Source organism: Suncus etruscus, chromosome 17, assembly GCF_024139225.1.
Source record: "Suncus etruscus isolate mSunEtr1 chromosome 17, mSunEtr1.pri.cur, whole genome shotgun sequence".
NCBI lineage: Eukaryota > Metazoa > Chordata > Mammalia > Eulipotyphla > Soricidae > Suncus > Suncus etruscus.
This window is the reverse complement of record NC_064864.1, coordinates 72,739,210-72,751,071: the sequence shown is the minus strand read 5'-3', so window position 1 is coordinate 72,751,071 and position 11,862 is coordinate 72,739,210. Positions and strand designations below refer to the sequence as shown.

The 11,862-nt window shown below is 61.6% G+C and overlaps 1 protein-coding gene across 1 annotated transcript; it reads right to left on the bottom strand.

Moving 5' to 3' along the window:
- Positions 1-1,558: 1,558 nt before the first annotated feature.
- Positions 1,559-6,029, bottom strand: NUDT14 (nudix hydrolase 14). The gene is made up of 5 exons (XM_049790369.1): positions 5,915-6,029; positions 4,379-4,422; positions 3,994-4,058; positions 3,671-3,902; positions 1,559-1,872 (listed from the first exon to the last, which is right to left on the bottom strand). The coding sequence occupies exons 1-5, from the start codon at positions 5,993-5,995 to the stop codon at positions 1,632-1,634; spliced, it is 663 nt and encodes a 220-aa protein (XP_049646326.1). The 5' UTR covers positions 5,996-6,029; the 3' UTR covers positions 1,559-1,631.
- Positions 6,030-11,862: the final 5,833 nt, after the last annotated feature.

Here is an 11,862-nt window from a genome sequence, read left to right as displayed (position 1 = left end):
CCCCCCCGCCCCACACAGACCTGAGGCGTAGGCAGCTGAAAGATGCGCCCTGGATATGCCACCCCCTCTCAGCCGCACACGGGCCTGAGCCAGCCTGCCGGGTGTGCCCCTCCCCATGCCAGGAGGCCTCCACCCAATAGCGCAGGGGGGCCTGGTGACCCACCAGGACTCGGTTCTTGCCTGCTGGGGGTGGGGTACTGTGGTAGGAACAATGATGGGGAAGAAGAGGGGTCTTTGAGCTATTGGTGAGCTGTGGGGGGCAATTGGGTACCAGGGCCCAAGGCCACGCAGTGGGCAGGCGTCAGCTGGATGGTGGGCAGCAGGGAGGGCAGAGGTCACCTGGCTTGAGACCACAGGGCGTTGGAAGAATCACAACAGGTAGGCGGGGGCTGGGGGCTTCGTGTAGGAAACAGGGTGGGGGCAGTAGCCTAGCCCCCGGCTCCTGCGGGCCTGACCCGCCACCCTCTGCTCCCCTGGGAACACGGACCTGAGGGTCGGAGGGACAGCCAGACTCTCCTTCCAGAGACCCCACTTCCTTAGGAGGGACCCTCAGTTCGGGCCATGCAGCTCCTTCCCTGCACTCCCAGCACCAGGGCACCAGTAGGACCCGAGGAGGGGTCTGCAGAGTGGGGCAGGCACTGGCGGCCAGGTGGGGGCTGTGGCCAGCGGGTGCAGGCCATGATGGTCAGCGGCCACTGAGCTTCCGTTGGAGACTGGCGGGGCTAAATATAGCGGCCTGGGAGGGGAGTTTCCGGTTACACCCCCGCCCACCCCACCCCCGTGCCGGGAAATCAATGCCAGGTCCATGTCCATTAGGCAGCACCCGGGCGGCTAGAGCGGGCAGGGAGGGGGCCTCAGGGACCCAGGGTATTCAGGGCACCGGCGGCATCTGGAGCTACCAAAAGCCTGTGGCGGTGCCGGGGCTGTGCACCTGGAAGGCTGCAAGGAGGAAGGCGGCTGGATTGCTCTGGAGGACCCAGGTTCCGGCCCCACAGCAGGTCCTGGGCGCCACCTGGGCGGCCCCACCCAGTATTTGCATACAGGTGCTGCACAGTGACAGAGGGGCGGGCAGGGCAGGGAAGAGGAGGACAGAGCCCTGCAGCCTGGGAGGCCGCCTCCCGGGGTCAGCAGGAGGTCATCTGAGGAGGGACAGGCAGGGCAGACCTGGCAGTCCTCCGGGTAAGGGCCTGCCTGTCAGTGCCCCCAGATCAACTCTATCAGAAACCTGCAGTGGTCAGCACACAAGGACAGGGGAGCAGTGGGCCCTCAGGCACATGGAGGAGGGGACTGAAACCCATGCCTGGGCCTATGGGGGTTCCTGGGCTCCAGCCCCATCTGCCCAGCCCAGCCCACAGCAGGACCCTTCCAGGACCTCCACTGGCTGCCTCTGCTCATCCTCCTCCCTTCTACAGCAGGGACCAGAGGCCTCCACCCTCAGACACCCTTCCTGCCACCCTTCACAGCCTCTCCTGGCCCCTCCTGTAACCTCCAGCCCCTAGAACCTTCCTGCGTCCTTTCCTGCCACCCCATACCCTTCAGAGCCAGTGAACACAGACAGAAGCTGCATTTGGTTTATTGTGGCTTATTAGTCCCATGGGCAGCTAGGTACCTCCGTCACCCCAAGCTTAATCTCAGTGGGGATGTAGGCCTGGGGCCACCCGGCTGAGAAACCAGGAGATCCCGAAGATGACACCGAGGGTCTTGGGAACAGAATGGTCCTCTGCGAAGGCCTGGGCACCATCCAAGGGGAGGTGCTCCACCTGGATCAGCTCCCCCTCCTCCGCCAGGCCGCCTCCCAGGCCGGTCCTCTGGCAGTCTGTCACCTCAGCATAGAACATAGCCTGGTTGGAGCCAGTCAGCCCAACGCCAGACCTGCAAGGGAGAGACCCACTGAAAATCCCCCCTCCCCCTCAGGCATAGGCCCTGCATGCTGTACCCCCTGAGGACCCTAACACACACACCCCACTGCCACACAGTTAGGGACCCTTCTGGGTCCTTGCTGAGCTTGGCCCCAATGGTCAGTCAGGGTGCTGGGAAGAGGAGTGGGTACCTCCAGATAGTAGCTACAGGCTGGTGCAGAGGCCACAAGACTCCCAAGGGAGGGTGGGCAGGGGGAGGGGAGGGAGCAGGAGGGGTAGGTGGGCAGCAGAGAGGAGGGAGAGAGGGAGGAGGGAAAGAAGGGGAGGGGAGGGAGGAGAGGACAGGGGCAGGTGGTAGGGGAGGACAGGTGGATGAATGGGAGGGGAAGAGTGGAAGGAGGGAGGAGGAGGGGAGAGTGGAGAGGGGAGTAGGGGAGGAAAGAGAAGAGGGAGGAGGGGAGGGTGGAGAAGGAAGAGGGGAGGAGAACCCCACCCTTGTGGACAGGATGAGGAGAGTGCAGGGTCCAAGGAGAAACTGCAGGGAAGGCAACAGTGGCCAGGGGCCTGGGAGAAATAATTCAGGGAACAGAGACCCGGATCCAGGACTGTAGGTCAGAAGTAGCCCACCTCACCGGGCAAGAAAGGGGGCCTGGAGCTGCCTCCACAAACGTGTGACCTGATTGGACAGAGGACCCCACCACCATCACCACACAGCCTGTGTCCTCATTTGATGGAGAACCCATCTCCTGCATACAGGCTGTGTCCTGATTGGACAAAATTCTAGAAAACCAGGGGCTGGAGTGATAGCACAGCAGTAGGGTGTTGGCCTTGCATGCAGCTGATCCAGGTCAGACCTTGGTTCAATCCCCAGCGTCTCATATGGTCTCCCGAGCCAGGAGCGATTTCTGAGTGCATAGCCAGGAGTAAGCCCTGAGCGACACCAGGTGTGGCCCAAGAAACAAACAAAAAAAAAATCCTACAAAATCAGTACCCTGATTGGACAGAGGCTCCGCCTCTGTCTGTAATCTATGTCTTGATTGGGCAAAATCCCACATAGTTTGTATCCTGATTGGACAAAGGTTGACCCCGCTGGTAACCTGTGTCCTGATTGGACAAAATCCCATGTAACCTGTATTCTGACTGGTGGAAGCTACACTCCTTCATGCAGCTTGTGTCCTGATTGGATGGAAGCCTTACTTGGAGGCCTTCCAGTCCCTGCCATTTGCTCAAGAGAGTGTTAGCACCAGTCTCTTGAGCAAATGGCAGGGACTGGAGGGTGCCAGGCCCTCGAGGCCTCTCCTCAACCACATCCTTAGCCACGCACCCTCAGTGCCACTGGGGAACACGTGTCTGGGCCAGCAGGAGCCCCACATGTTGGCCCATACAAGCCCAGCTCCAGCCTAATCTCAGGGTGCCCCGAGGCCCAGCTTGGGGACCTGCCCCAGTGTTGCACGCAGCTCTCTGCTAGGACACCAGGGCCATTCTCCTGTCCCAGGGGCCAGCGGAGCACAGGGGACCATGCATGTGAGGGTGAGGGCGAGGGCTGAGTTTCAGGCCTTGGCAAAGGAATCAGGCCTGGCCCTCCTTTGACCCTCCTCCCTCTTGCAGGCAGACCCCCCAGAGAGGATGGGGCCAGTCTTCATATGTGGAGGCCTCTGTGTGGGCCTGCCCTGCCCCGGACCACACCGGCAGGCTTGGGCCCCACAGCCCTTGTGTCTGCTTTGCAAACACAGCTCAGCACAGTGTGTGACAACCCCCTCCTCGCTAGGACCCCCACCACACCTGCCAACCAAGACCTCCCCGCCTCTTACTTGTAGGTTGCCACCAGCTGCAGGTCCGAGGGCGTCAATCGGTAGCCACACTCCTCCCAGGCTTCCTTGCAGGCCACCTCCTCCAGGGACAGCCCAGGCTGGTCCACGAGGCCCGCACACAGCTCGTAGGTGATGCCTGCTGCACGGGGCAGTGCTGTGGGCAGTGCCCGAAGCCCGTCCTGGGCCACCAGGGAGCCCGGGAACTGCCGCTCCACCTCACCTGCGTACACAGCTGAGGGAGTTCAGTCTCTGTCAGAGCCGTCTGCCAGGGCCGGGCCTCAGTCTCCCCCCCCACCCCCCCACCCCCCGTTCTGGCTCCTCACCTGGCCGGAATTGCTTGATCAGTACCAGGCTCTGCTGAGACGTGTTGAACAGGAGCACGGCCACGCTGTGGGGGACTCGGTCAAAGCCCGGACTGTAAGCCGGGGATGTGGAAGGAGGCTGACCCGTGAGTGACTGGGCAGCTGAGCCCCTGACTTAGACCTGGACGCTGAGGTCAGATGGGGCCCATCTTGCAGATGAGTCGCAAAGAAGGTCCCCGATCTGACAGTGGAACATGTGAGCCTGAACTGGTGGCCCTGCCCAGCATCCCATCCACTACAGCCCTGCCAGGGCTGGGGGGGGACCTATTCCATCTAGTTACAGTGGAAGGGGTGCAGTCACTGTCCGGACACCCTTCAAGGTCAGTCGGGTGAATATGGCTCTTACCTGTCATGAGTTCTCATGAAGTCCCAGGACTTCTGGACACCGTTCTGAAAGGGCAGTGGTGGTCAGAGCCAAGGGGGTGCACAGCAGAGTCTGGGCCCAGGATGGGGGGTTAGTGGGGTTGGCAGAGCCAGCCAGCACCCACCAGTGGGTCCCTCCAGTGCTGGACAGAGGAAGATAGACAGGCAGGGGGTGCAGCTAGTCCCAGAACCTTGGGATCGAACAGGGCTAAAGGGAGGAAGGGGACAGAGTGGGTGGGTGCAGGGGCAGAGTCCTCACTGGACACCCTGGGTGAGGCTATCTCTGCACCCACGGGCTCTTAGGCTGGGGGATGCCTGTGGAAAGAGCCAAGCTCAAGGTAGTGACTCAGGCACCAAGGGCAGCAGGCAGATGTTGTGAGGGCACTGGGAGGGGGAAGCCTGGTGGCCACTGAAGTCCTCAGGCACAGGCACAAGCCCAGGGCTAGAGCAAGGAAGTGAGACTGCAGGCGGGTGACCTGGGTTTCCAAGGGGCCGGGGGGCCGGTGTCCTGGGTGCACACAGGCCTGCAGGGGCCTACGTTGCCAGGAGCTGTCCCACAGCAAGCCCAGGCGTGCCCGAGAATGGCCCTGGGGCACCCACACACCTGGGGGTGCCTGGGTGCCTGTGCAGCCATGGCCCTCTCCTAGGACATTTGTCAGAACCCCTAGGGCTGGGAAGCCGGGACTTCCTTGCCTCATTTTATGGTGCCCTGATGGCGAAGCCCCTCAGCTATGCTGAGTCCTCCGGGCTCTGGGCCAGCCCTTAGCCCCAAGGCCCTCTGTGAGCATATGGATAGCCTGGAGGCCCCAGACTGAAAGCACTGAGTCCAACTCCCACCTATGAGGAAAACCTAACCCAAGTGCCCTGCCGGTGCTCTCCTTCCAGTACCCAGTCTCTGCCTTGTTTGGGAGCCCCAGAGGGCTGCAAGGTCCTCAGAAGAGGGAAGGAGCACCGGTGAGCTCCAGCGGGCCCCTCGGTGAGAGCAAGAGCCAGCCCTGGGGTGAGGCAGGGCAGGGCAGGGCAGAGAGCAGGGCCGAACAGGTCCCTCTCCCACACCAGGGGCATGTGGCAGCTGGAGGGTCCCGGAGGTGGCAGGGGTCTGTCTGCTCCTTGGAGGTCCCCTCGCAGGCTCAGCCAAGCTCCCTCCGGCCCTGACTTCAGTCCCCTTCGTCCCCAGCAGCTCCAGCAAGCTGTCCAGCTCTTTTGAGCTGCATGTGCGGACGGACAGCAGGGAAACCTGTGGGTCCAGCACCAAGGCCTAGGCAGGCGGGGCCTCGTTCTGATGGGCGTGGGGCGGGGCCTCGAGGGAGGCGGGGCACCATGGTGGGCGTGGCATCCACTAATGGGCGGGGCCTCCGCGGAGGCGGGCCCGGGTGGGCGCGGCCTCCGTGCTGTGGGCGTGGCGTCTGCCGGTGGGCGTGTCCGGTTCGCAGTCCAGCGGGTCGCCCAGGGTGCAGGTGCAATTTGGCGTCCCAGAGGAGACGCGGGGGGCCCTTGGACGCTCCGCGGCGGGGCTCACCTGGCAGTAGTGCAGCGTGAGCGGTCGCAGGTAAGGCGAAGATGTGCAGGGGCCCACGGACACCCGCTCTACGCGCTCCATGGCGGCGGCGGCGGCGGCGGCGGCGCGGAGTCGGGAAGCACGCAAAGTCCGGCGGCTCCGCGCATGCCCAGTGCGGGGCGGGGCGGGGCGCGGGCGGGGCGCTCTGGGGCCGGTTCTGGGGCGCCCGGCTCGCGTCCCCCGAGCTCCGGGGATCCGGGACACTGCGCGGCTCCCTCCCACTGGCCCTGCCTTGGTGAGGGCCGGGAGGGAGGCGCCTGCCCAGCAGTTTGGGGGCCAGGGTCAGGGCTCAGAGACTGGGACCCCAACCCAGAGGGTCCCCCATCCTGCATTTCACCACCCAACATGACCATCGTGGCGACGCCGCACGTGATGCCTCACTGAAGATTGGCTGCGTGCTGATGGGGCCTGTCCCAGGCTCCAGTGTGCAGCACAAGAGCCCCACTGGGCTGAACTGAGGTTCAGGGCAAGTGCACTACCGGGGGACCCTCTGACTACTCCAGCCTGGCCCCTAGGATCCTCTCCCCATTCTGCGCCTCAGTGGGCCCCCAGGTCCCCCTGAACCGTTGGGTTTTCTCTGCTCCCAGGGTGGGCACCAGGATCCTCCATCCAGCGGGGAACCTCTGGGCTCCTGCATATTGGGCACCTTTACCAGTCACTGGCAGGGATGACCTTGGCTCCCAGACACAGGGGACACAGCGGACGCCGAGACAGGGCCCTGGTGATGCCCGTGGTTGGGTAGGCTAAGGCCATCAGAAGGACCGGCCTACACAACACCCCACACACCCTCAGGAGGGAATTGCGGGGTGAGGATGGGGGAGGTTGGGGGTAGTGGTGGCCCCTCATAAACTCAGCCGTGCTTTTCCACAGGTGTGCTGGCACTGCTCCCCCAGTCTTGCTCCCAGGGTCTAGCCACTCTGGGCAGCTGAGAGTGAGAACTGCATCCTCACTCCTGGCAGATGGACTGATGGACAGACACATGGACCAGATGGAGGGCAGGTGGGAGGCAGATGGGCCAAGGGACAGACTGATAGACAGATGGGTGCCAGATGGGTCATGGGACAGACTGATGGACAGATAAGTGGCCAGAGGGGTGGGCAGATGAACCAGAGGGATAGACAGAATGGGCAGAATGGACAGAAGATATAGAGATCTGCAGAAGGACAGATGGTAGATCTTTGCTGACCAGGGTGGAGAATCAGATTCAGTGTGGACGCCTAAGCTTGCTCCCCTATTCCCACAGACATAGCTGACAAGTATGGCTGACAGACATCTCTGACAAAGGCAGATGGACAGGCTGACAGACAAGACTGACAAACATTGACAGAAGTCTCTGACGGACAGGCGACAGACAGCTGACAGCCATGGTGCCTGTTGCCCACCATCCCTACACACAGTGACCTACACAGGGGCTCTTTGCTGCAGACAGGGTGGGGGTTGTTGGCAAGGCCTCCAGTGCCCTGAGGTGGGCTGCTTGCCGAGCCCCAGCCAGAGTGCCCTGAGCCTCTGTGCCCTTTGCCCTTTGCCCTCCTGGGCATGGGGACGTGCCACAGGAACAATGGGCAGGACTCTCCCGAGCACAGGGCCGCTTCCTGCATTTGTGCCACTGCAGTGTGACTCAGGAGAGACAGACAGTCAGCCCCTCCTGCCCCAGACAGCTGGGACCCTCCTCCCTCCTGTCCCCTCCCATCATGCTGTCCTCTCCTTTTCTCCATCTTCCCATCCCTGCACCACTGCTTCCTCTCCTCCTTCTCTCTAGTCCTCCCTGTTCCCCTCTCCTCCCACCTCTTTCCCCGAGCCCCTTTCTTTGCCCTCCCCTCCCTCCTCTATCCTTTCTTCTATCTCCTCCTCCTTGCTCCCTCCAGTGCCCTTCCTCCTCCGTCTCATCCTCCCATCACTGCTCTCCTCCTTCCTTCCCTTTATTTACTCCAGACCTAGCAACTGTGACTCCAAACCGGTGTATCCAGGCTAAGGACAGTGGAAGGTCAGGATCATGGTTGGGTGACTGAGTGACTGGTGACCTGAGCACAGAGGTTCTGGTGAGGCCTTTGGTTGAGGGTAGATGTGGGTTCACTATTGGCAGGGACCAGAATGTGGCTGGAGGTGCCTTGTCCCTATGCTGTGGAAGGGCTCACCCCTTCTGCCTGAGCCTTTAGTGCCCCACTCCTGCCTCTTCTGTCCTGCCCATATTTGCAGTCTTGCACAGCAGTGGCTGGCCGAACCTGCTCTGCTCCTTTTCTCTCTGTCCATCCACTGGCTTCGGCTGCTCCTAGCACCTGCAAGGGCTGACCTGGTCCCCTATTCCACCAGCAAGGCCTCTGGGCTGCCCCGTAGGCCTTTCCTTTGTGCCCACTGCCCAGGCAATCAGAGCACCCAGACCTGCCACAGCCAGATGGGACAGGAGGCCAGTCAGCCACAGGGTGTGGAGACCCCTGTGGGCAGTCCTGGGCTGAGCTTGCACGACAGACCTGAAGGCCTGTAGAGAGGGGCTGGAGGTGCTGCGACAAGCCTGGCCAAGTGTGCAGGGCCCAGTGCAGTCCTGAATGGGGTGTTTGATCTGAGCACCTATTCTCGGGGCACAGCTGAGGCCGACCCAGGCCAGTGCCCAGGAGCTGTGGGCAGGTGGCGGTGACTCTGACCCAGGCTGGGCGGCCTCCCCGAAGCCTTTCCTGCCTGCCGCCCGCTCAGCCCCTCAGGAAGTGGCCGCCTCGGAACAAAGTGGCCGGTGGACAATGGCCATTGAATTGGGCTGGGGCGCTCGTGTAGGGTCGCCCGCCAGCTGCCTGCGCTGATAAGGCTCCGCTGCGCAAGGCCCAGCCAGGTGGCCAGTGTCACGCTTGGCCCACGCGGGACAGGCAGGGGTGGCTTCTGGCAGCAGCTGGGACCTCCCAGCACCTCTGGGCCATGGCTGGTGGGGTGCGGCCTCCGCAGTATGCTCTCAGGAGAGAAGGCAGGTGTCCTTTCATCAGCTTCCCACCAGGAGCAGCCCGTAGAGGGGTCAGCCCATGGGGAGGGTCATCAGGATCTTGATGGCTACATGACTGGCAGGCCCATGCACAGGGTCCTAGCAGAGTAGTTTGGGTTGTCCAGCAGGTAGAGTTTGGGGAGCTTGCTAGGAATTGGTCTGGAGGGGGGTGGGGGGCGGGAGGCTCAGACCTTCTGGTCAAGCTTTGTGGAGGTGGTGACTTGGTGGGTGGCCTGGGCAGGGGAGCAGCAAGGCAGAGGGTCAGCCAGGGTCCAAGTGCCAAGGTCCTTTGGCCATCCCTTGCCCAGTGCCCGAGTCCTGGGCTTCCAGGAAACCCTGACCCTCTGCATCTGAATGGCAAGCCTGGCCCTCAGGAGACTCAGTCTGGTTCTTAGAGGATTTGGTCTGGCCCTGGGGTCTCATCCCTCTTGGAGTGCCACATCCCACCTCTTCTGCCCAGGTACCAGACATCTTTTAGCCTGCACAGGCTCAGCCAAGGCCCCACCAGGCTTTGTTTATGGGCCCCGCAGTCTGGACCCAGACCCTGGGCTCACCCAGCGACTGATGCCACCACGGCCCCTCCCCACACAGCTGCTGCAGGAAGTAGGAGGCGGCAGCCTCAGCCTCAGGCCTTTATCAGCTGAGATGTTTCCTGCAGCCCCAGCCTGGGCCCCCTGGCGCCGGCCCGCCCGCCACTGTGACTCAGAGCCAGTGCAGCCACCTCAGCCTGTCCTGTCCCCTCGATCCTGGGTCTCTCATTCTTCACCGCCTGAAGCTGCCTCTGGGACAGCACCTCAGCACCCTCTTTTCTGGGGACCCCAGACTCCCCTCACCTCATCCTTGGTGGGTAGGTCCTGCGGTTCCTCCAGGAAGCCTTGTGGACCTGAGTCTGAACATTTAACCCCGGGGCCTCCAGGCATTGGCACCCGTCCTTGAGGTGCTCTGGGCCTGCACGTACAGCTGGACCTGTCTGCAGCCACCCAGGACCCTGCCCAGCACCCTTGGGATCGGCAGAGCTGAGCATGTGACCCTCCAAACATCCCAGAAGCCAGGGCTGCAAGCATGTGCATATGGCTAATCTCTGGGAAATGGGCATGTGATGTTCCAGGGGCTCGGAACTGCCAGGTCAGGCCACATCATCTAGTGCCACTGTGTGAGGAGTCTAGGTCCTAAGCACAGGTTATGGTCCCAGGCCTCGGCCCAGCTGCCCATCATCTGTGTTCTGGCGACTGCTGGCACAGCGCTGCCCCCCCCCCCCTCACCCTATAGATCAGACCCGCTAGACTCCTTGTGGGGTTAGGGTTTTTTCTTTTTATTGTTTTATTGGCCACACCCAGCAGCGGTTACTTTTGGCTCTGTGCTCAGAAATCACTCTTGGCAGGCTCAGGGACTCATATGGGATGCTGGGGATCAAACCCTGGTCTGGGCCCGGAGAGATAGCACAGCGGTGTTTGCCTTGCAAGCAGCCGATCCAGGACCAAAGGTGGTTGGTTCGAATCCCGGCGTCCCATACGGTCCCCCGTGCCTGCCAGGAGCTATTTCTGAGCAGACAGCCAGGAGTAACCCCTGAGCACCGTCGGGTGTGACCCAAACACCAAAAAAAAATAAAATAAAATAAAAAGCCTGGTCTATCCTGGGTCCGCCAAGCCCTAGGCAAGAATCCTACTGCTGTGCTATCACTCCAGCCCCTTGACTCCCCTGTGTTGTACAAACTGTGGACAAAGGAGCAATAAGGAGAATCGGAAGTCTGATAGGGAAGGGAGGGCGCTCAGTAAAGGTGTAGCCCAATGGCAGCACTGGCACTCACCATGTGTTGCAAGTCATGCTTCTGAGCACCTGTATGGGCACTGAGAGTACAACTGGGTAAACATGTATGAGCTATGTGAGTACAGGTGCACACATATATGCCCCTGTGAACACATGCCCTTGTGAGTGCCTAGGTGTACTTGTATATGCTTGTGAATATATGTCGGGTTCACGGGTACAGGTCCATGTAAGTGCCTAGGTGCAAATGTGCCCATGGGGATGCCTGAGTGTGCATGTATGTTCCCACGGTAGTGCCTATATGCCCACAAACGAGCCTGTATATACATGTACATGCCCGTGAGTGCTCAGGTGCACTATGTAGGCCCTGAGAGCACCCAGTGAACCAGTGTAGGACCCAAGTGCCTGTTTTCACAAATATATGCTCTTGTGTACATGGAGCATGTGTTGCAGGGTCCAGGCTCTGCTGCAGTTGCTCTAGTGCTCACTCAACCCTTTGCTCCGCATGTCTTGCCCTGGGGCCTCTCCACGGATGCCTACGTGGCTGCCTGGCCCTGTCCTAGACCCCCCTCAGCAATTGTCTCAGTTGGGGACATCCCCCCAATTTTCCAGGGTCCAGCCCTAGGCCAGTGTCTGGGGCACAGCCAAGGTCATGGCTAAGTTGAGGTCCACACTTTAGGGAGTTTGGGTCTGAGGTCAGAGCCAGAGTTGAGTTGGGGGCTGGTCCTGCCGGCCATGTGGGGCCCATTGTGTGGGGACAATGGCTTCCTGTGTGGGTCCCATTCCCAGCAGGAAAGCCCTAATGAGTGTCCACTTTACCGCACCCATGGCCCTTTGAAGGCACAGTGGCAGTCCCACCTCCTGCCAGTCTGGCTGGGGCCCAGGCCTCCCCAGGGTCTGCTGGCCCTCCACACATGTAGGCACCAGCCAGCTAGGCTGCAGTGAACCTCTTGCAAGCAGTTCAGTGGGGTGGCACAGGGCCCAGAACACGCCTGGGCTGGACTGGAGGCAGCTCTAGGCCCAAAGCCATTAGAAACCCCCCCCCCCCCAATTTGGTCCTCAGGGACGGCATGAACAGAGGGGATGTACACCTAGGCCAGCCCATCCAAACCCAGGTGATCCTAGGGCGCCCTCTGCTGCCCATGGGCGCAGCAGCAGGCACATTCTTGGCTCTGGTGGC

Bases quoted from the DNA above. Each gene is read 5' to 3' on its own strand.
- NUDT14 (XM_049790369.1), bottom strand. From the start codon at position 5,995: ATGGAGCGCGTAGAGCGGGTGTCCGTGGGCCCCTGCACATCTTCGCCT. The intron at 4,059-4,378 runs GTAAGAGCCATA...AGTCCCCCACAG, and splicing joins TTCATGAGAACTCATGACAG to CGTGGCCGTGCTCCTGTTCA. The intron at 3,903-3,993 runs GTGAGGAGCCAG...GAACTCCCTCAG, and splicing joins GATCAAGCAATTCCGGCCAG to CTGTGTACGCAGGTGAGGTG.